Source organism: Alligator mississippiensis, chromosome 6 (genome assembly GCF_030867095.1).
Source record: "Alligator mississippiensis isolate rAllMis1 chromosome 6, rAllMis1, whole genome shotgun sequence".
Lineage (NCBI taxonomy): Eukaryota > Metazoa > Chordata > Crocodylia > Alligatoridae > Alligator > Alligator mississippiensis.
Window position 1 is genome coordinate 4,598,625 of NC_081829.1, and position 22,564 is coordinate 4,621,188.

General features: G+C 56.7%; 1 protein-coding gene across 2 annotated transcripts; it reads right to left on the reverse strand.

The window, feature by feature from the left end:
* Positions 1 to 550: 550 nt before the first annotated feature.
* MFSD2A (MFSD2 lysolipid transporter A, lysophospholipid) lies at positions 551 to 22,248 on the reverse strand. Of its 2 annotated transcripts, none has more exons than XM_059729547.1 (14): positions 22,093 to 22,248; positions 19,968 to 20,093; positions 18,270 to 18,394; positions 12,155 to 12,278; positions 11,741 to 11,819; positions 10,390 to 10,559; positions 9,859 to 9,949; positions 8,214 to 8,332; positions 7,753 to 7,836; positions 5,255 to 5,338; positions 4,651 to 4,763; positions 2,441 to 2,584; positions 1,556 to 1,732; positions 551 to 1,276 (listed from the first exon to the last, which is right to left on the reverse strand). In XM_059729547.1, exons 1-14 carry the CDS (start codon positions 22,177 to 22,179, stop codon positions 1,219 to 1,221), a joined length of 1,581 nt encoding a protein of 526 aa, XP_059585530.1. In that variant the 5' UTR covers positions 22,180 to 22,248; the 3' UTR covers positions 551 to 1,218. The 2 variants fall into 2 exon arrangements, with proteins under 2 accessions (XP_059585530.1, XP_059585529.1); XM_059729546.1 differs by having other exon boundaries at positions 551 to 1,279.
* Positions 22,249 to 22,564: the final 316 nt, after the last annotated feature.

Consider the following 22,564-nt stretch of genomic DNA (forward strand, 5'->3'; position numbering starts at 1 on the left):
GCTAGCACAGCACTCTGTAGAGGGACAGTGCTGCACAAGTGTTAAGTGTCAGGTTAGCACCCCTCCTGTCCCCAGTCACCACTCCTGTTTCCAGCGTCTGGGCTCCGAAACCTTCCATTTCATCCCCCCTGCCTTTTTAAGAGGAAAAGAGTAGAACCTTTATTGGCTTCTTCCAGTGCAGTCACTGAGCAGAGAGGTAACAAAGGGTTAAATGTACGAGCAGCACATTAAACTGCCCTGGATTAAGGCATTCCATCGCTTTAGACCTGCATGAAGTCGGTCCCCCAGGGCTGCATGGAAGAGGAGGAGGAGAGGAACATGGGTCTGAGGAGCTGGGAATGCACAGGGCTCAAATCGCACACAGCAAAGACAGGAGATCATCCAGTTCACTGACATTCCTCTGTGAAAAATCAGCACACCATCTGCTCTTGAAGGCTAGATGGACCCCACGTGGACCTGTGGACTCTGAGCCTCTTGGTCCAGATGCCTGTATGAACCTTGAGCACAGGGAAAGGAGAATAAAGAAAAAAAAAAATCTACCATGCTAAGATAGGTGACATTGTCCCCCTTTTATGGAAATTAATATTAATAGCTCATTTGGTTTCCATACAGACATATACAAATAGGAACAAAACCAAGTTTTTCTTCTATTTACAACATCCTTAAGTTAATTAATTAGGCTCTTTATAAAAAAATGGCTCTTCCTAAATTAGTGTCATATTTACAGACAGTACAGGCGAGTTTGCCTTTGGCGTGTTCCCGCGGACAGTGTAACATACACCAAGCAGCACGTCCATAGTGATCCAGAGAGAAAGAGTGCCCACATCCGTGCTCATGGGACCTGGTACATGACTGCGAGACAGGCAGTAGGCACAACAAGCCAGAACCCTCCGGCATGGGCGTCTGTGCATTGCAGACAGCTGCATGGCGATTTTGCTTAGTGCTTGTTTGCTAGGAAGCGCATTAGTAGAGTCCGGAGGAGATCCTGTGTCATGCACTCTATTGGCAACCAAGGCATCTCCCATAAGGCACGAGACCAGTGCACTGCAGATCCTCCTTCCTTTTGGCTGCAGATGCTCTGCAGAGCCCTGCATGGCACCGGTACTTCCCGAGGCTGGGGTAACATGTGCTACATCAGCATCAGCTCAGTCCAGTCCCAGAGGGGGGCCAGCCCTGAGACAGCCCAGTGCAGAAACAGTGCACAGAGGGGAGCCCGGGTCACACGATGTTGGCGAGTTCTGTGGAGTCTGACTCTGAGCTGCTGTTGCTCTCCTCCCTGCTGAGCAAAGGACAGAAGTGCGTTAGACAGAACATCGTGTCTTACCCAGGGTGGGGTGAGTAGGGGAGCTTGCGGCTTTGTAGTGAGAGGCAGTGAGCCAAAGGGTGTCCTGCCACCAGACCATTTAATCAGGCATCGGGTCTCCAGCCTCACTTGTCTGCTGGCCACTCTGCCCAGAGCACCAGAGCACCCTGACCAGATCACCCTGGCCAAACCAAGAGCTCGTTCCTTTCCACCCCGTGGTGCTGAGGAACCTGCCCCAGTGCTGGCCCTCACCTTAACTCTTGCAGGGCTTTCTTGTTCTCCCTCCGCTTCTTCTCATCGATGGGGTACAGCTTGAAGAGGAGCAGGCCCAGGAGGATGAGGGCCACTGGGGCTGCTGATACCAGCACCCTCAGTGTGGTGTGCACTGCCTCAGGCTGGGAGCAGCCCCGGGTTTGGTACCCTGCAAAGCTACAACACAGCAGCAGTGTTAAAGCAAGGGAGAGATGCACCAAATTGTTCCCATCTCCATCCCCCTCCACCCTGCCAGGCCCAGCTCTCCTGGGAAGAGCTTGGCATTGCTGGTACTCGTCTGCTGAGCCTGTGGCCACTGCATTGGCACAGGGTCAGACCCTCCTCTCAACTGCCAGGGAGCATCACCTACAACTCCTTTGAATGCAAAGCCAGGACTCCACAAGTCTGCAAACTGCCAGCCTCTCTGCTTCCTTGAGGAGGAAGGATAGCCCAGAGGTCAGGGCACAAGCCTAAGGCTTGGGTTCAGATTTCTGCCCCAAACTCCCTGCATACAGTCATTGATTGAAACAGGCTGCAACATGCTTAGATGCTACAAAATACTCCATCCTGCGGCAATATAAAGTACCACAGACATCACATGGGAAAAGCGGATCCCATGTTCTAGCACCTCCATTCAGCTACCATGCTAGCTCCTCATCAGGGGAACTACATTTTAAGGGCTTCCTTTGCTCCCATTCACCACAGACTGGCACGACTCCCTGCCATGATGTGCACAGGTGTCTGAAGTAGCCATTGGTGCTGACTGTTGAATTCAAAACCCCAACTAACTTCATGGTTTTGTGGCTCAGACTGGAGAAGGCTCCCCCCAGGGCTGAGGGGGGCCTTCCTTCTGTCCTAATCTGAAAGACCCTGCCAAAGACTCACTCTAAACTGAGCGTGGAGACTCCCAGAGACACCCCGGAGGCAAACTTGGTGAAGAAGACATAAAAGGAGAAGAAAATTGCTTCATGGCCACGAGAGTCAGGGTGCTGGAGATTGAAGTCATCGATGACATCTGGCAGCATGGACCTGGGGGGCGAAGAGGGGAAGAGCCATGCTCAGAGCCAGGCTAGCAAAACCCACGTGTCTGCAGTGCAGACAAGCCTTCCTCTTTCAAAGCAGAGGCAGCTGCTTCCCACTCCCCAACCACACACACACAAACACGCTATGGACATGTCATATGCTTATCGACATGCAACACCAAGCATCCCAAGGGCAGGAGTCTTTTCCACCACCGCTCAAGACTCATTAAGCAACCCCTATATCTGCTGTCACGATCTCCAGCAGGGCAGACAACCACCTCAAACCCAAGGCTTCCAGTGGCTCATCACTGGGTATGTCATGGCTCAGCGGGGACAGAGGATGTGGGGTTGTAGCTCATAGGAACAAGGGACTGGCAGGGACATCGAGTCCTGCCTGCCGTGTTCACAGGCAACCATTCACCCAAAGACTTCCCCTACATCACCATGGCAAACGCTCTGCACAACCACAAGGCACACAACCACAAACCCCAGGAACATCCTACTACACGCCACACATAAAAGCAGGAGTGGGGGGGAAGCAGCAGTGCCCTGCCACTAAGGTGACAGGGAAGCAATTGCTTAATACATATGCAGGGGACCCTAGAAGAGCACCAGACCCCTCACTACGGAGGAAAGCAAAACCCCCCATAGTCTGGGGTCAGTCTTGAAGACCGATTCCTTGGGACGCCCTCCCCATCTGGACCAGCATCATGCCACACCACCTATCCACCCAGAGGCCCTGCCGGCGACCCCCCCTCTGGACAACACTTGCTAGACAAAGACCCCTTTCCAGCCTGGATAGGTAGCTATCACCCCCACCCCATCTTCAACCAAGGACTTGGACTCTGTTTCTCTTCCCTAGCTGGACTCCAGCCCTTTCACTGAGTCTCTTTCTCCTGCTGCCATTGTGCATGTGTGGGTGCGTGCATGAGAACCAATAACTTCATGGGGCTGTGTAGGGTGTTGTCTGTTTAATAAACCTGTTATTTGGACCCCTGAGTTGGGTTTGCTTTACTGCAGTCCAGCCCTGCTTCAAATCTCTGCTCCTCGCCCCCCTAACTTCTGTCTCATTTCTCCCTCTCCTGCTTCTGGCTCACCGCCATCTCCAGCACCTGTCCTGAGCTCCGTTTCTTTGCCACCGCCTTTCTCCCTGAGCTCCCAGGTTTCTGCCTCAGTTTCTTTCCTGGCCATCTCCTCCTTGCCACCACTTTTCTGCGCCCCCCCCCCCCAATATCTCAGCTGTCTGCCTCAGTTTCCAGCCCCAAGCTCTCAGGTTTCTGTCTCTCTCTTTCCTGGCTGTCTCCTCCTCGCCACCAGGCTTTTTTCCCTTGCACCAGTGACCTTGAGTAACCCCAGGGCCACTTGATCTTAAGTAAACCCAAGTCTCACTTCCTCAGCCAGATTTTCTCTAGTCCACCGGTTCTAATCCCGGTTCCGGCAACTTTCACTCCCTACACTTTAACTCTCTCTCTCACCTTAACCTTCCCCCCCAAGTATCCCAGGTAGTCCAGGCACACACATACATACTGTACCATCCAAGTTAGGAACTTACTTGTGTGTATTTGTAGGTGGGTTGTATGTGTATGAACTGGTGAGTGTGTGTATACACACACACACACACACCTCTCTCTCTCTCTGTGTGCATGATATACGAATTAGTGATCTGTGTATGTGTACTGAATGTGCGGGTATGGACAAGTGATTTTTGTCCAACTTTTGGGGTGTATAGTGTATGTGCCTGAGGTGGTGATAGGTATGTATGTGCCTAGGCTAGTTTGGATGCGTATGTCCCTGAGTTGGTAGTGTGTGCGCGCACACACGCGCGCATGTGTGTGTATGCACCTAATTGATTTGTGTGTTTGTATACGTGCAATTGTGTCACACCCTCCTGTCTAAGAGCGCAACATTGAGATCCTGAGAGTTGGCCTGACCCCACAGGACAACAGTCTGACTTGAAGGAAAAATTCCTTCCTGACCCCAGGTTTGGTGACTGGTCTGCCCCCAAGCACAGGAGCCAGACCCACCCTTAGCCAGGACCCTCCAAGTTCCTGAAGTACCAGGACTTGGACTTACCAGGGCAAGAGGAAAGCAGCAGCAACGCTGATCCCGGCTGCAATGGCTGCAAGGTAGGTGACAACGAGGTTGTTCTCTATGACGACCACCAGGATGAGGAAGGGGATGGCAGACTGCATACGGGAGGAAGAGACAGTCAAGGACTCGCCTTATGGAAAGGCCAAGAGGGTCTTGAGAAGCTAATGGGTTTTCCCTCATCTTTCCACCCATGAGCACTTAGGAAGGTGCTGGCTGGCAGCCTGGGCTCTGCCCCAAAAAGGCAGGGAGAAGAGAAGCAGAAGCAACATACACTTCCTTACAATGGCCTGCAACGGCCCCTCCCCATAAGGCCTGCATCCAGAAACAATCTAATCTGCATAGCCCACCGTGCCCTTGGCCTCTGCCGTGACACTGCTAAGACCCAGACAGAGACCCAGCAGCTCATTCAGTCTGCCAGGCGGATGGCAGCACAGGGCACTCGCTCCTGCCTGGCCAAAGGTTCAGTTCTCTGGTTGCCCACAGGGGCTGGTTTTTTCGGTCTCCACTGCAAGAATCACCCCCGAGACACTCGGCAGTAAGCCAGCCTCTGTCCCAGTGCCTCATTCGCCTCCAAGGGGCTACTCACCGAGATCCCCACATAGACAGCTGTCTTCTTCCCAAAGCGCGTGAGGAACCACTGCCAGAGGGGGATGGTCAAGGTGGCCGAGAGCTGCGAGAGAGAGGCAGAAGAGGGGAGTTATATTATCTAGGCAGCCACAGTCTGCCTACAAGCCCTGGTCCAACAAGCCACATTGCTGCACTGGAGGTGACCAGTCATTGAGGTAGGACAAGGATGCTGACTTGAGGTCAGGCCAGCTCAGACCTATCTCCATCTTTGTTCATAGACTGTAAGGCTGGAGGGGACCTCAGAAGATCATGGGGTCCAGCCCCCTGCACCAGGCAGGAAAGACAACTGGGGTTAGGTGGCCCCAGCAAGGTGCCCATCCAGTCTCCTCTTGAATTTTTTTTCCCCCCCTGTGATTCCCCATCAGTTCCTTCCTTCCTTCCCCCCAAATCACAGCCCCTGCCTCCACATCCTTCACTGCTGGTCACAAAGGTGCCAGGAGGGCTGCGCGGCTGCTACTCCAGGAGACAGCAGGGACCGTCTCCTCTTTGTGGGGAGCAGAGCAGAGCCCCCAGGCCTGGCTCGGGGAGTCCCTCTCGCATGAAACAGGCCCTCCCCAAGAGCACAGTCCCTTGAGGTCACGCTCTCCCCTCCCCGCCGAGCAGAAATTTGCCTTGGCATCTCAGGGCCTCTCGTGGCTCCTGCCAGCCAGCGCCCGGGCGGTCAGTCCTCCCAACAGTTACATAACCCAAGCTGGCAGCACTGATTCTGGGGGAGGGACCAGTCACCTTGTGCCAGCCTCGCTGCCAGGAGGGATGGACAACACACCCCCAGGCCTCCCCCTGGCAGACCCGTGCAGAGAGGCTCAGGGAGGTTGCAAGTGCCACCTCCATGGGCACACGCGCCTTTGTCTGGTCTTGCTCACCAGGGCTGCAAGCCAGGTTGCCCTCCTCCCCTCAACCCCACCCCTGCTGCCTTGTGTCTGCAGCCAGGAAGCCTGCATGCCATTGGCAAGGCAGAGGCTGCTCTCTCTCCCTCTTCTTGGTGCTCGGGAGCTGCGGCACCAGGCAGGCCGGTATCTGCGTGGGATCCAGCAGCTGCACAGATGTGCCCAGACCCATTCCTGGGTAGGGGAGTGGTGGGAAGATCTAAAGACAAGGGCCCAGGGCTTAAATCAGCGTTCCAGGAGTGCCTGTGCCAGCTCCAAACACCTTCATGTCTCCCACCCCTATGAGTCAGGCCACCCCCAGGGCCCTGGAGGCCTAACCAGGTCTATCCTAGCATCTGCATCCTGGGAGCCTGCTCCTTCGCCCTTGATGCTGCACCTGTGAGCCCAACATATTGTGGGCAATGGATGAAAATGGGCTCACAGGAGCCCTCCACAGGTTACGTGGGTGGGCAGGGATTGCTCAGAGCCCCACCTCAGCCCTGACACTGGCCGTGTCTACCGTAGGACCAGGCATCTCAGACCCAAGACCCTCTTTTTTCCATCCTGAAACCCATCTGAACTCGCTCTCGCTGCCTTTCTGGAGCAGCCTGGCTACACTGGGCAAGACAGTTGCTCCCAGGAGCGTTTCACAAGCCTGCTTTGCTGGAAGAGGGGGCTTGCTTCCCCACAGCCGAGGAGACACGAGAGCCGGTGCATCACAGCCAGACCCATGACAGCTGCCCTGGGTGGGAGGGGGCATCGCATGGACCAGGTCTTTGTTGGGCCGGGGACCCGAGGGGAGAAGCACGTTTTCCAGATGGCCCTGGGATCAGTCTCCCGCCTCAATGGCTTTCGAGACCTCGCATTTCCTTAGAGCCCTGGGAGGATTTTTCCTTCCTTTCTTTCTTTCATGGCCTTTCTGGCAGGGCAAAGCATTTCATGCCACAATGGTCCCCCACCCCCGCGCTTCCCCATCGATCAGCGCGGAGAGGGTTCCCAGACGAGCTGCTCTGTTCCCTCCATTCAATGCCTCCCTGCGATAAACACTCAGGGCTCCTTTTCTTTCCCCCCCTCATGAAAAGAGAGAGAAAAAAAAAGAACCCGTGGACAAAAGGCCGCATGGCTTTTATTCTCCCCCCTTCCTGGACAGCTTTGCGGGCAGACAAAGGGCTTGTTGTTCTCGCCAATGGGCTGTGCCTCTCCAGGGACCATGTTTAGTACCATGACGCCCTCCCCCTCTCCTTAGGCAACCTCAAGCACCTTTCTTTCCATGCCAGGGGTTTTCCAGCCCCATCCCCTCACCCCTCTTGCACCATCTGAATTCCTCTTCTACCTTGGACTCCCGTAAGTCATGTTCCCTTCCATCCCCAAGCCCTGCTGGTGGCTATGACACTACTTTGTTACTCTCTACTGTCCCCCCTTGAGTGTAGGGGGTGGACAAAGGGTTATGATAAACCTATTATTGCTCATGAACCTTATTACAGAAGTGCCTAGGGGTGGGAGACATGAAAGATAGTCAGCCCCTGCACTGAAGGTATTACACAAAGATGGAGAGGCGGCGGATAAGCGTACAAGCACATTCAGTACATACCATGATGGCCAGGAGGATGTTCTGGAAATCGTTGCGGAAGCCCAGGGTGTACGTGCAGAACAAGGCAAAGTTCCCTTCCAGCAGCTGGCAGGGAGGGAAGAGACCCAACACGTTAGTGGAGAAGAGGGGGAACTCTGCTCCCACCCATGCCTCCCATCCCACAGTCCAAATCTCCGAGGAAAACGTGCAAATTGTACATGGAGCCAATTCCTTGCAAGCCCCAAGCCAGTTCCATAGGGCCAAGGCTAAGTGCTTCGGCCAGTCCCCGTGCGTGGCTTGCAGAGGCCGGCAGAGCCCCGGGCAGATGTGCTGGGAGAGTGCAACCCCATCGAGCAGGTCGTAGCCCAGCTGCAGTTCGCAGGGATTCAGGAACCTGCCCCTGCCCCCTCTGCAAGTCGTGCACTTCCTTCCCACTCCCCGGTGGGCATCCAGCTGCCTTCCTCCTCCCCGGGGTCCCTTACCATGAAGGCCAGAGAGGTGAAGAGGAAGCCGGTAATCAGCTTGATGTAGGCACCATGGTTCATTACCAGCTTCAACCCCTGGAAGAAGGAGACGGGCTCATCTGACTCAAGCTTAGAGGCTGTTGGGAAGCAAAGCGGGACAGGTGGGTGATTAGACACAGAGAGAAACACATTTAAGGCAGGCTAGAGTAATGGTCACAAAGGCTATAATGTGTCTCCTGTTTGCCCATGGCTTGGGAAGACTCAAGACAGCTGTGCGCCGCATACAGAAACACCCTGCCTGGCTCACACTTGGGAGACTCTCAGCTAACAGCACCTCCCTCCAACCAGACTGATCTTCCTGGATGCTGCAGGGCATCCATCCTCAGCACCCTGGGAGGTGGGTCACTATTAGTCCCATTTTACAGGTGGGGAGATAGAGGCCCTAATGCATTAAGTGTGCTGACTAAGGTCACACACCTCAGGTCAGTGGCAGGGGATCAAGATACTGGAGTCCCCAGCCCCCATGCCCCTGCTGCATTCGTAGAATGGGCTTTTTTACTAGCATTAGTCCTTGTCCAGAGCAACTGTCCTGCAAAGAGCACAATGAAAAACAGCTGGGCTCAGACAGAAGTCCCATTCAGCGCTATCCTAGCAGCCACAGAGAAATCTCAGGTCCAGCTGGCATATGGGAGTCTAGACTTCTGCCAGGCAAAACCAGGCAGGGAAAAGTTTGTCCGGCAAAGGCCAGACAATTGGCAAATCCTCCCAGCGTCCTGCAGCAACGTGGCCTCCAGAGATTCTCCTGCAAGACAAGGTGCCTTTCTACTGCAGGCTGATGCATGAGAAACAGAGGCTGGGGGGGCTGTCTATCTGAGGCTCTGCTCCCTATCCCCAGGGCTCCTGCTCCCCTCTCAGTGTCTTACTAAGAGGCAGGAGCTGACAAGACCAGAATGGAAGGAGAGAGAAAGCAGTGAGAGCTCCCCGCCCCCAGCAGAACTGGAGGAGGAAATGAAGGCAAGAACCTACTGATGCCAGGGGAGGATGTCTTCCACCCCTGATGTACATCCTTCAGCAAAGAGCCTCCCAGGAGCCCTGCGCCCCCCTTGCCCCATTTAGCTGTGCCACAAGTGCTCCATTCTCTGCTGGAACGGGCTGCTGCACCCTCGACGCTGTTTCTGCAGCACTTCTGCGGAAGGATCTCTGGGGCTAGCATGGACACGTGTTGTTAGCATAGCAGGGAGCGGGTAGCCATGGGTGTGGCTCTTTGATCAGCAGTATGTACTAAGGGAGCTCACGTACATCGCATACATTCAAGGGCTGCTCCAGTCAAAAGGCCTTTGGAGTACAATGGGACCCACTGAAAGGGGTCAACTCATCAGCAAGCAGCCCTGGCACCTCCTGACTGACTGGTGTGGCATCACACAGCGCAAGTGAGGGCTGTTCCCCCTTGAGAAGCCCCATGCCACAAGGCAGCTTCCCGTCCCCACCGTGTCCCTTGCTTTCTGCCAACAGGAGCCAGGGACTGGCCCGAGGTTTATTGTTCCAGACTCCGGCACACGAACCTCTCAGGACAGCAAGATGACCTTTGCCACACTGCACTGAAATCATCCCTGGCGCCCCACCAAGCCCATTCAGCCTTGCCCAGCTCACACTCTGAACTCACCTCGCTGCTCCCGCACACCCAGCGACAGGATCACAGCACAGAGGACGTAGATCCCACCAATGACACCGGCTGCGATCATGTATGCATTCTTCTGCATGAGACAGAGAGACAGACACGGACCTCAGTGACAGAGGGCACTCCAATATGGCCCTTGGGGACCCCAGACTGAAGTACAACCTGCTGTACAACCACAGGCCAGGTATGGTCCATGGAGCAGAGCCAAGCCTGCAGAGACAGCCCCACTCTCCACCCCAGATTGTGCTGAAGCCTCCTCTGGTGTCTGCTCTGCAATCAATGCTCACTAGGAAGCAAAGGCCAGAATGGCAAAGGGATGAGGTGCCCAAGTGACTACAGAGGCATCTCTGTGGGCCTGGAGGACTTGAGAAAACTCATGTCCTGCAAGCACCTGACATTGGATTCTGTTGCAGAAGCAGTTTGGAGGAGTTCTAGTGAGAAGGGTGATGAAGGGAGAAGGGTGATGAAGGGAGAAGGAAATGGGAGTGGGGTAGGGGCAGGGTGCAGCAGGCCTACCGTGTCCGTGAGCGAGCCAGTGTCGTGGGTCGTGTTCACCTTTTCCATGGCCACTGAGGAGTTGATCCCAGCCTTTTCTTCGCTGTGGATGCACGGGGTGTCCACCTTGCCCACAATCTGCCCCTGGATGGCTGTGCCCAGCACTGTGCCCAAAACCTCCACAGTCATACCTGCACAGAGGAGCCACACACGGCATTACAGCACTGCCAGCATTGGGGCTCAGGCCCACAGGGGCAGGGAGAGGGCTTCAAAATCAGCTCCTCTGGAGGCAAGAGGCCCAAGCTGGATCAAGCTGTGCCCAGTGCCTGGGCAGCCAGAGGCAGAAGATCTGCATACAGTGGTGCTGCTCTCCTGTGGCTCCGTTCACAGTTCCGAGTCCTTTCTGAACACGGCTCCCATGCTCCTGGGAGGGAGAAGTCCCCAGTGGGGAGACTGAGGAGCAGAGAGGGGGTGCAGGCTAGCAGCAAGGGTGGAGACAGAGCTCGGGACCTCCCAGTCCAGGTTTCTTGGTTTGGCAATGCCCTAGAGCGAGCAAGGCCTCAGCTGGGCACAGACTCCTGCCAATTCAAATGAGGCCACTAAACAAAACCCTTCGACTGGGGCAACTAGAAGGGCCCCCTAGTTTGGGGACAAGGGCACGCAGGGTGTAAGAGCTGTAATCCAGGATGCAAGCAAAGAGCTTCGACACCCTTTTCAAGCAGGCTGCTCAGGTTTGCGCATACACCCCCATTTCTGGGTGAGGACATGACCTGCCAACTGCACATGTCCTCTAGGGATCACACACACGGATGCATGCCTGAACATGCAGGGAGGGCAGGACATTCATAGACATTATGGCTGGAAGGGACCCTGGAAGATCATCAAGTCCAGCCCCCTGCCCCAAGGGCAGGAAGTTAGCTGGGGTCACAGGATCCCAGCAAGATACATGTCCAAATGCCTCTTAAAGGAGTCCCGAGTAGGTGCTTGCATCACCTCTGGAGGCAGTCTGTTCCAGGCCTTGGGGACTTGGACAGTAAAGAAGTTCTTCCTTATGTCCAGCCTGAAACGGTCTTGGAGAAGTTTATGACCATTAGATCTTGTAATCCCATGGGGCGCTCTGGTGAACAGGCGTTCCCCCAGATCCTGATGCACACCCCTTATATACTTATAGACTGCCACCAGGTCCCCCCTGAGCCTGTGCTTCTCCAGACTGAAGAGTCCCATGGCTCTCAGCAAATGCAAGGGGGGAACCTAACTGTCTTGGCAACCAGCATGCAAAGCAACACGACCACAGCACTGATGTCAGGGACTGCATGTGAGCCCTGGACAGGCCATCAGTGGGGCTGCAAAGGGAGGAGGGAAAGGCTCTTACGATAGGCAGTGGCAGAGTCCCGCTCGCTCTGCTCCCGGCTGATGAACATGGTCAGCGCCGAGTAGGGGACATGGAAGCACTGCAAGGAGACAGGGCAAGGAGAGAGAGGGTTAACTCTTTGTTTCCAGGCAATACCAGTTGGCAGAACTCATGCCAGGCACGTGAATTGGAGCGGCAGCCAGCACGGGGCACAGGCCAGCTCAGGACTGCAGGAGTCCAGTGCAGCCAGTGGACTCCATCCAGGTCCAGCAATAGTCTGTACCCTGTGATCTCTTCCCCATTGTTGCATGCCGCTCTCAGCACAGCTTATACCAAAACTCCCACTGGGGTCCCAGTCACCGGCTCCATCATTGGGCTGCCCCTCTCTCTCCCCGACCCGGGAAGCCCAGCAGTGTGGGCGAGGGCACCGCTCACCGTCACAAGGGTCTGGAACATGCAGTAGAAGAGAAGATACCACATCATTCGACCGCTGGAGACGTCCGGCACAAACCATATCAGAAAGTAGGAGATCACGGCAAATGGTGTGGAGAAGATGATCCTTATGGAAGGGGGTTAAGAGAGAAAGAGAGAGCATGAGTGCTGAGAAGCCAAGCCTGGGGACATCAGCTGGGAGGACATAGCAAAGCCCTGCTGCTCAGGTTGGAACACAAGCCAAGCCAAAAACCAGCCCCAGGCCACAAAAACATGTTGCCTAGGGGCAGGGAAGGCCAGGAAAGCCTGAGACCCAGCAGTGCTTCCGGGCTGCTCCAATTAATCAGGAACAACCTTTCAGGCACAGGCTGAGGTAGGAGCTTGCGGGGCTGGTAGGGCAGCTTCCACAGGGCCCACCCTGACCTTCGCGATTCTCTTTTTAACTCCCACTTGCTTTCCACAATTGCCCTTAGAGCACAGATCACTGAACCCCACACTGCAAAAGCCCAACTTGGACTCAGATCACCCAATATCCTACTGTAGCCACAGCCCCAGCATCTCCCCTGACTGGCAGCTCATAGCTCAGCAGGGTATAACTTGTTGAAGTCTGCAGGAATTCAGGTGCCTAACTCCCTCCAGCTCCTTGGAAAATCCCCTTTGAATCTCTGCCCAGCTCTCTCCAAGGCCTGTGCTGCAGTTCTTTTCTTGGCCCCGCATCCCCCTCCATGCTCCATCCAGCCATGAGAAAGAGCAGAGCTCCAGGTCATTCCGGGCAGAAGAGAGGAAAAAACAGAGCAAAAGGCTTTGATCCTCGAGAGCAAATCTCCCCAAAGGAACAGCCTGTCTGCTGGGCGCCAGTCCGCGGTGGGCTGAGAAAGCGAATGGTCTGTCTGGACTAGAGAGGGGCTGGCAGAGCTGACAGGAACTGGGAGACGGTCTACAGGGAATGCGTTCACATGCTTCAGTCTGCAAGCCCTTTGATGCAAAGGCTTGTCCAGCAGTCTTTACCCCAACCAGGCTAAACATTTTGGAAGAAGTATATTGTGGGGTGGGGGGGAAAGAGCTGGGCAAAGCTTCCTTCTACCCCCACCAGTTTCTATCACAGGGCACGGCCCAGCACACCACAGCCCTTTCCAAACCCTCTCTCATGGGAGCCCATTTCCCTAACAAAGCCAGGCTGTGGAGTGGCAGAGGAAGGGTTAACCCTCCGCCAGGGAGACTAGCAGGCTCCTTCCTTTGATCCTGCGGCGGGAAATGTTAGAGAGGTATGTGGAGCGGGAAGCACGAAGAGAAGGGAGCTGGTCCCAGCACAGGCCGGTCTGTCCATCTGTCCAGCGCTGCACGGCCAGCCGGTTTGTGCCCCCCACCCCTAGCAGCAGGACGAAGGGGTGATAGAGCAAAAGCCCTCCCCTCTGCCTAGCAGCACCCACCAGGTGCAGCACCCTGTGGCTGACAGCCCCTGTCCATCCTCCCAAGACCCAGCCATCCACACAGCTGTAGTCAGGGCCAAATTCCTCCGGAGGATTCAGGCTAGCCTTTGCTTCCAGCAGTCAATAAAATGGAGGTTAAATTCCCCCCATGGAGACCCACCCAGAGTAAGGGGGGTGCGATTCTCCCCACTGGGCAGGGGAGGGAGGACCCAGTTTGAGTTCAGGAACTGGGCCAAGATCTGAGCAGCACTGAGATCTCAGCTGGGTACGGAGGGGTGAGAGAACATCTCGGTAACCCACTAGTGAGAGACACGCAGGATCCGGCGCCCAGGGAGAGGACCGAGCTGCTCCCCTTCCTACAGGGATAGCAGCAGGAAACCAGTTGCTTCTCTCTGGGTCCGGCATGGTACGGGGATGGCTAGATCAGCTCCGTGTAGGACCTGATCCTAAGGTTTATGCTGCCTTTGGGAACCCAGGACCACCTCGTGCTGGACTGTGCGCACACTGGACAATGCGCGCACACCTTGCCCTGGGCAATTCCAGAACGGCTCTAGAGGAGCCGGATTTATTTTTCCCCATGGGAACAGGAGAGTGAGATCTCTTGCCTTTCTGGGTGAACACCACCAGCCAGGGAGTTAAATTTAACTCTTGGCGTGTGAGAAACTTAATCCGTCTCCACAACACAGCAACCAGAAGCGGAGGGTGGGGGGAAAGCAATGCCTGGCTTGACAGGCGCGCATTTTTCTGCGGTTCTGTCACTTCCGTGACGCAGGGAAAGCTTGTTCCTAGGGAAAGGGGTCAATGACGTGGCACGGACGCAGCAGGCCAGAGCATGGGCAGACATACACATGCCCTTCCTCCCTCCCCACCCCTTTTTATCACTATGTGCAGACGCGGTTGTACGTTGAGTCATTCAAAATTCCCTGACGCTTACACTTATGCAGACTTGAAACTACCAGGGTGCCATGAGGCTGGGTTTGTTGCATCCCCCCCCACACACCCACCCCGTCTCACGGGGGCCACCCAAGCAGCACAGCAGGGACCCGGGCTCCAGCGAGAGGACAGGCACACACCCGAGCCCGGAGCCACGCGCGTGGCCAGAGTTAAGGAAACTAATGTTGGCTCAGCCTTTCCTCCGCCTCCGCCCAGCCACGCGGTTCTCAGGAGTCTGACTTGTAGTAACCCCTGACCTAGGCTTTGGCATCAGCGGCGCCAAGACCTCAGCGCTTGCTCTGCCTGCCTCCCCATTGGCAGCACTAGGGTGGTGTGTTCCTCCCCGCGACACACCCCCATTCCTTATGGTTTAACGGCTTCCTCCTGCCCCGGCAGCCACTTCCCCAGTGTGTGCCCTGGGCTGGCAAGAAAACAGGACCTTGGAGTCATCTGCAAGGGGAAACCATGAGGGGTGGGGGGGCACTGAACAGTGAAAGTGGGGAGTGTTGGAAGTCACGCCGAGTCAGAGACCAGGGCAAGGCTGAACGGGAGGTTGGATCTGATGGAGGAGGGAATTCCACAGGGAACAGATCGCAGCAAGGGACCAAACAATGTCAGAGTAGTAGGGGAAGGAGCAGCTTTTAAACCTGCAGCCTTATCGGTTTATCCCGGGCACAGGAGACGCAAGGAACCCAAGGTTGCCTTTTTTCAACACCGGCCTGGCACAGTTGTACGGGCAGGTGTGAAAGCCAATAAGTCACCTTTCCTAGGTTAAGAGGGACTGAACAGTTCAGACCTCAAGAAGCAAGGGTTGTACCCACCGGCAATCAGTGCTATTGCAGAGTTAGGGGTGAAAAGTGGGTGAACCCAGGCAATGGGCAACTGCGAACACAAGAGCCAGCCATCCCTGACCATGTAGTGAGCTCGGAGAGCTTTACACTTGGCAAATCAGCTCTCAGCATCCAGGAACAGCAAGTGTAAACCCCCCCACTCCCCTGCCAAGTAGGGAAACTGAGGCAGGCAGGTCCTGCACTTCCGCTATCCTTGCTTAGGGCATGCTGCGCCTTACTGCGGCTGGCCCCAGTGAAATCAATGGGAGGTGATGTCTAGGGAAAGCAGTGGGCCAAGCCCAAGCAGCACTGAAGCTGTGACCAGGAGCCATCTCTCTTGATGGCTCAGCACCCTGCTTCCCTCTGTGCAGTAAGGGGCTGGGGTGCCCGGCCCAGTCCAACTCGGAGGCTCAGTGCAAGAATAGGCGGGCAGCACACGGGTCTGAGACCTTTGGGGCCTTACTCCCCACCCCCAGCTTTAACACCACAAGATTATACCACACGAGAGAGAGACAAAGAGACTTAGGGGGTGGCATATCCACCCTGTCTGCTGAGCCTGGAGTGTGCCCAGACGGCACTGCCCAGCGTGCTGAACCCTCAGGCTGGGGGACACTGCAGCAGACACAGCTGGGAGAGGAACTATTTTGGGCTTATGCCTGAAGCTTGCTTTAAACACAGCAGAACACCGCAGCTTTCATGAGGGCTATTCCAGGAAACCCCCAGGAGCAGAGCTATAATCACCGGCTGCGGGGAAAGAAGCGGGTGTCTCTAATTTCCACCTCTCCCTCTCCGCCCCACCTATTGCATCAGGGATCCTGGCAGGGCTGGGGACCCAGCCTGTGTCTTCAGCAGCTTGGCAGATGCAGTCTAAACCTCCCACATGATGCCCTATGGTTGCATCTCTATCCTCACCCAGAGATGTCCCCTCTCGGGGCAACAGCTGGAGAACGGTTCTCCTCCCCCAATGCTTCATGTGGGGTGGCACTTTGGGGGTCTCCCTCTGCCAGCCTATTCCACAGAGCTCCCTGCAGGATGATGGCTGCCAGCCACCAGCATCCCAGAGGAGAGATGCTGTAGCCATGCCCCCAGCATCCTGGGTCAGCAGGGTCCTGCTCACCCCTGCACCTTTTGGATGCATCTCACTTCAAGGAGCACTGGGGGCTCTGCTCTGGAGGGGTCAGAAGGGACTGAGCCTCCCTGCCTAGCCCCCACAGCCAGTGGCCTTCTCTTCCATGAGACATGTACTTGGAGCAGCTGCTGGTCATGTGATTTCCAGCAGATCCCTCTTCTTCCCCTCTAGCTGCAGGATTAGCTTGTGCATCATTCATGCGCCCCCACCCACTGCTAGCGCTAGCGCAGGACTGCACAGCCACCTGTTGTGCTGGAGACTGACAGCTCTCGGCATTCCCAAGGAAGCCAGGCTGGAGACCGGACCCGATTCCCAGCAGTTTATGGGTAGGAGTAAACCATGGGGACAACGGCACTGATGGGCAGCTGGTTGGCCCGGTTCTGTGCTCAGTTCCACTGGTCTGAGGTCACGGATCAGTCGCTGCCCTCAGGTGTCCCTGGAAGGACCAGGCCCAGTGGAGGGCAGGGGGTGGAAGGAAGAAGCCATGGTTGGTGCCTTCCACCCATCATCTGTTTCCTACCAGCCCCTTTCCCCACCACCCACCTTCCCAAGCCTCAAACAGCTTCCTAGAGCAGACTGAGAAGCTCAAATCTCCCTGGAAGAAGTGGATCCATGACTCCCAAACACCCAGCACATCCCCAGGATCTCCACCCCCTCTGGCACATGCAGGCTGCCAAGGGATGCATGCACCAAGACTGCACTCCAAAGCACCCCCTGCCACAGCTGCTTCAGCCCCATGGGCAAGAGAAGAGCCCAGAGGCCCACAGATCACTGTCAGGGGCTTTCAGCACCATGTGGATGAGCCAAGCAGGTCTGCAAACAGCAGAGCATCTGAGCCACCATTTTCCACAGCCAGAAGCTTTTGGGAGCTGCCTTCCATGCAGATACATGACCTCCCTTCCCCTGGTGGGTGGAGATACAGGAAACTGCCAGGGGAGCTCAGACTGGGGACACCCCACAGACCCAGTCCCCTGCCCAGCTTCCATGTCTCACAGCTCCCCCCAGCCCAGTCTGCACCTCCCCAGGCAACAAGAGCAGCTAGGAGTCTTCCCTCCTCCCCGAGCTTTCCTGGGACCTGGCACAACGGGGTCCTGAGCCCTGACTGGGACCCCACTGCCCCAGTCTAGAGGCCTGGCACACACGGTGCTCGAACGCTTGCCCTAGCAAATACTGCAATATAGACGAGAGAAGTCAGACCCCCAGTGCTACAAGGGCCGAGGTGCTGAGCTAACCATGGCCCCCAGCGGAGCCTGGGAGAAGCAAACACCTCTAGATTAACAGACTGGGGACAAAAGGAGTTGCTAGAAAGCTTCCCCTAGCAGGGCAGCATGCCCACCGCTGCAAACAGGCTCCCTTATCTTTCAGTGCCAAAGAGCGCCAGCCTTCACGCCCCAGACACACGGCACAACGGACGCTGGTGCTGCTCACTCAGCTGCATGAGGCCAGCTTCCCAGAAAGCAAGGCCCACTGCGCTCTCAGTGACTCGGTTCACCGAGCTCCACACCAAGTGGTTTCCCCACTACCGCAGAGGCTGAGGAAGTCCCGCTTAACAGAGTTCCCCACTGGTCTCAAGGGTCCTTTACATCACTCCGAGGTCTTGTGCAGCCGGATGGGCCACCTGTGGATTACTCAACTGGCAGCTATACTCGTTTCATCATGTTCTGCACAGAGGTGTGGCTTCGGGAGCTATTCCCGTCTTGGTCACTGCCTGACCTTGCCTAAGTTGCCTCCAGGAAGGCCTCCAGAACCCCCCCATGGAGCCCAAACAACCCCAGAGTCCCTCTGGCTTCTCTTACCAGGGCATGAGGCGTCCAAAGCGCGTCCAGGAGGTCTTACTGATGAAGAAGCCCACCATGGGATCTGTGACGGCATCCCATGCCCGGCCCACGAACAGGATGATGGAGGCATAGAAAGGATCCAGCTGCAATGGGGAGGAGAGGACAGAATTCAGCTGTAGAGAAGGTGGTGACCCTGAGGTCCCAGAGCGGGCCAGGTCCCTGTCTGCCTGGGCAAATGCTGCCACCGAAGAGCCAATGGTCAGGTCAAGACTTGCATTGTTGGGAGGACATGCTCATGCCTCTCCCCGGGGTAGCTCAGAGGGCAACTTGTCCATCTGATGCCCTTTTCTAGGGGGTTAAATCGAGTGCTGCTGGCGGCAGGATTTCAGACTGCTCCACTCGATCCCTTGCACATTAGACTCCTGACACTGAAATGACTATCAGCCCAACATCCCCAGCATGCAGCCTCAGCTTACCCCTGCTCTCACTCATCACCTACCCTGCCACCAACCACAGCTGGATCATAGGTAGGGGAAGATGCTGTCACCTTGTCCAGCATAGTGCCTTCCACCCCATCTCCTCCCAGAAGGTACTACACAGCCAAGACCAGTGAGAACTATCTTTCCCTCATCACAGTACTTGTAGGAAGGAATGCAAGCACCTGCTGCTGGTTTCACTATCACCAGAGGTGCTAGAGGACCACCCCTCCCCATCTGCACGGTCATTAGAGGATCCCAAACCAGTCCCAGAGGTGGGTCAGTATTGTTCCATTTTACAGGTAGGGAAACCGAGGTGCAGAGCAGTGAAAAGCTTTGCAGAGCTGGGAATGCAACCCAGGAGACTTTGGAAGCCAGGGCTAAGTGCTGCCAGCTCAGCTCTAAATCGCATCAGAAGCACGTCTCTCTCCTGGAGGGCAAATTACCAGCACCTTGAAAACACCAGCTGGGGTTTCTGGTCTTCAATGCTGGAAGCCCAGCACCTACACCCCTCCTGGGGACCTGAAGGTCACTTTCCCAGGGATGCTGAACACGATTGCCAGGGAAATCCAGGAGTGTTTGTGGAAGCACCGACTCGCCAAGTATGGCCCAGTTACACGGTCAAAGGGGCGGGGGCAGATGGGTACAATCTCAGGCACCGAACACGAGGACTGTGACACTGGGACCTCTCTCTGTCAAGGGACATCTCTCCCCCCCACTCCCTTCAGAGTCCTCCTCAAGAGTTTCACAACAAGGTCCACCACAGCCTGGCTCATGTAACCCCAAGCGTTACAGTGCGGCAATGCCCTTCGGGGGTTTGTGACTCAGCAGCGAGCTCCTAGAAACCAAGGGCAGCCCACACTTCCATCTCCCAGCACACCACTTCCCTCCTTCCCGGCAGGCAGGAGATGAGAGCCACGTCCTACTCCAGAGAGACACCCGTGTCCCCAACACCACTCCCTGGAAGATGGGGAGCGCATCAGGTATAGCCAGATGTCAGTGGTGGCCCCTCTCTAGGCATCCACTGCCCTGCTTTGTACCAAGCCACTGTCAGCCTGATGGGCAAACAGAAGGCCAGCTAGGGCCCCCTCAACACGGACAAGAGACTAACACCCCCCCAGCCTTCCTGCCAGCTGGTGAAGGCACAAGAAACCATGGAAAAAAAGATGCCTGCACCTGTCTTCAGAGACATCCCTTGAGATCCCCACCCCCAGCAAGCAAACCCATGAGGAAGGGTTACCTGTGCCACATCCAGCAGGTAGATCTGGAGGAAGAAGCCCAGAGCACAGCCGGTGATCTGGTAGGGAGCGCCGCCGATGGCATAGCAGAGCTTGCTGCAAACGGAGAGCTTCCCGTTGCTTTCTTTCTGCAAGGGGAGCAAAAGCCAGCAGCTCAGTTACCTGGGAGCAGGTGGACCAGCTGCTATCCCCTTCACCTCTGCCGCCCCCTCCTCATCCCCCCCAAGTTCATGTGCAACCAAGCAGGATAACCACAGCCCTCCGGACCCCACTATCAAGGGAAAGAGGTGCCAAAAGGGCTCCTTTACCAAGGCCCCAAGCCCTGAACACTGTATTATGATTGTGGACACACCAAATGTGGATCTACTAGCCCAGGGCAAGACACGGGGCTTCTAAACAGCTCGTGTAGGAACACAGGAAGGATCCTGGAGCCATCGCACCCTGTCCTCTCCTCTCACAATCCCATCATTACCACTAGACCTTCCTGCCTGCCGTGCTCAGTGATCAGCTCTACTCATCGGACACCCGCCCATGCCAATCCAGGGGAACACAGAGCAGGCTGCAAGACAGATGGCACCGATCCCCTGCTAAACTTAACCCAGCCTGCCACCCGATCACTGTCCAACGCTCTTCATTCCCTCCCCATTTCGGGTGTGGAGAGAGATGAAGATCCAGGATCTACCCCGAACAAGCAGTGTTATTACTCTGAACAAAGGCTTTGGAACCGCCAGATAATGCCCCCCACCCCCAGTCACGGCCCCACAGGCTGCACCACGTCGCTCTGCCAACTTAAACGAAGAACAAGCATCCAAACATGCAGGCTCGGTGTTTCCAGATCTATAGCTGAGAGCAGCGTGGGGTGCCCACGGCACAGACTGCTTGCGTGATCGGGTTAAATCTCAGAGCTGATGAAACGCATGTGCAAATCCTCAGCCCACCGATGCAAGTCTGCGCCCTTCTTTCCCCATTTGTATCCACTCTTCCCAGTTGGGGCTCCCTTGGGGAGGGGCGACAGCAAGCTGCTGGGGCTGGTACAGAGGCAAGCTGCCCCAAAATCTTTCTGCAACTGATCCTGCCACCAAGCTGAAGCTTCAGCTGTGCCTGTACGTGCAGCAGGAGACGAAGCCCGGGCCAACAGGAGCCAAATCAGAACAGAGCAGGCGGCAGGCAGGATCCTAACAAGGGCAGGGCTGGAAGTGACCTGTAGCAAACCCCCTGCCCGAGCTTCCCAAGCCCTGCTCGGAAAAAGCTCGCAGTACTGGAGATGCCAGCCTCCCAGTCAGTCCTTCCAGTGTTGAACCGACCTCGTGGGTAGGAACAACATCATCCTACTTTCCGCCCTATGTTCCCTCCTCACAGCATGGGTCTGCTACTGCCTGGGCCCAGAGATCAGGCTATTTCCAAGCTCCTGGCCGCTGAGGCTCTTTGCTCCCCCGCTCCTGGATGCGAGGCAGCCGCACAAATTGAAGCAGTGCGGCAGGGAGGGACCCGCAGTGGATCCCTGGAGCCCAGAGCGGGCTGGGGAAAGCCTCGTGGGGAGCCCAGGATACTTCCCCACTTGCTGCAAGGCTCCGGGGGGGCTGAGAAAGCAGCCCAGGAGGCGCCGGGTCTCTAAGCTGGGGGGAGCAAGGGGGTATGAGCACCCAGGCTGGTGCTTAGCCAGGGCACCGGCGGGCACAGGGGGCAAGGGAGCAACAGCTAATCTCCCCAGTGCAACCCCTTCTCCCCTTGCCCCCGGGATCCAGGCCTGCAGCCCCGCTCTGCCAAGCCTTAGGGGCCTGCGGGAGCCCAGCCCGGGCGGAGGAGGCTTCCAGGAGGCTCCGAGCTCTGCCCCTGCGGGCCCGCTCCCCGCTCCCAGACAGAAAGCGGAGCAGACAGGGAAAAAAAAGAAGGACGCGGCTCCTTTAAGAAGAAGTTTGTCCTTGTGTCTATGAATGAACTTGAGCGGAGCCCCCCGGACCGGCCCATTCCATCGCGTGGGGGGGGGGATGTACCACCGCCGCCTCCCCCGGGCTCCGCCGCTCCCACGTGCGGATCGGGCCCTTCCCCACGCGCGCGCCGGGGCTCAGGCCCGAGAACCGGCTCGAGCGCGCGGGTCGGGTCGGGTCGGGGCGGGTCCCCGCTCACCTGCGGCCGGCGCGGCGGGTCGGGCTGGCGGGCGGGCGGCAGCAGCCCGGTCGAGGCGGGGCTCTCGCTACCCTCGCCCTTGGCCATGGGACCGAGCGAGCGAACGAGCGAGCGAACAAGCGAGAGAGCGCGCAGGATGAATGAGCCGCCGCCGCCGCCGCCCCGCGCTTCATGCAGCGCTGCCCCGCCCCGCCCCGCCCCGCGGGGGGTGTGCGACCGCGCGCGTGGGTGTGCGTGCGTGTGTGCGTGCGTGCAGTGCAGTGCAGTGCAGTGCAGTGCCCCCAGCTGCATGGAGCTGTGTATGTGGGAGTGTGTGTGCGTACACCATCCAGTGCCCCCAGCTGTGTGCGTGTATGTGGGAGGTGTGTATATGTGTGCCCCATCCAGTGCCCCCAGCTGCGTGCGTGTATGTGGGACGTGTGTATGTGTGTGCCCCATCCAGTGCCCCCAGCTGCGTGCGTGTATGTGGGAG

Bases quoted from the DNA above. Each gene is read 5' to 3' on its own strand.
- MFSD2A (XM_059729546.1), bottom strand. From the start codon at position 22,179: ATGGCCAAGGGCGAGGGTAGCGAGAGCCCCGCCTCGACCGGGCTGCTG. The intron at 5,339-7,752 runs GTATGTACTGAA...TCTCTCTCGCAG, and splicing joins ACATCCTCCTGGCCATCATG to CTCTCGGCCACCTTGACCAT. The intron at 1,733-2,440 runs GTGAGTCTTTGG...GCTGTGTTGTAG, and splicing joins GTCTCCACGCTCAGTTTAGA to CTTTGCAGGGTACCAAACCC.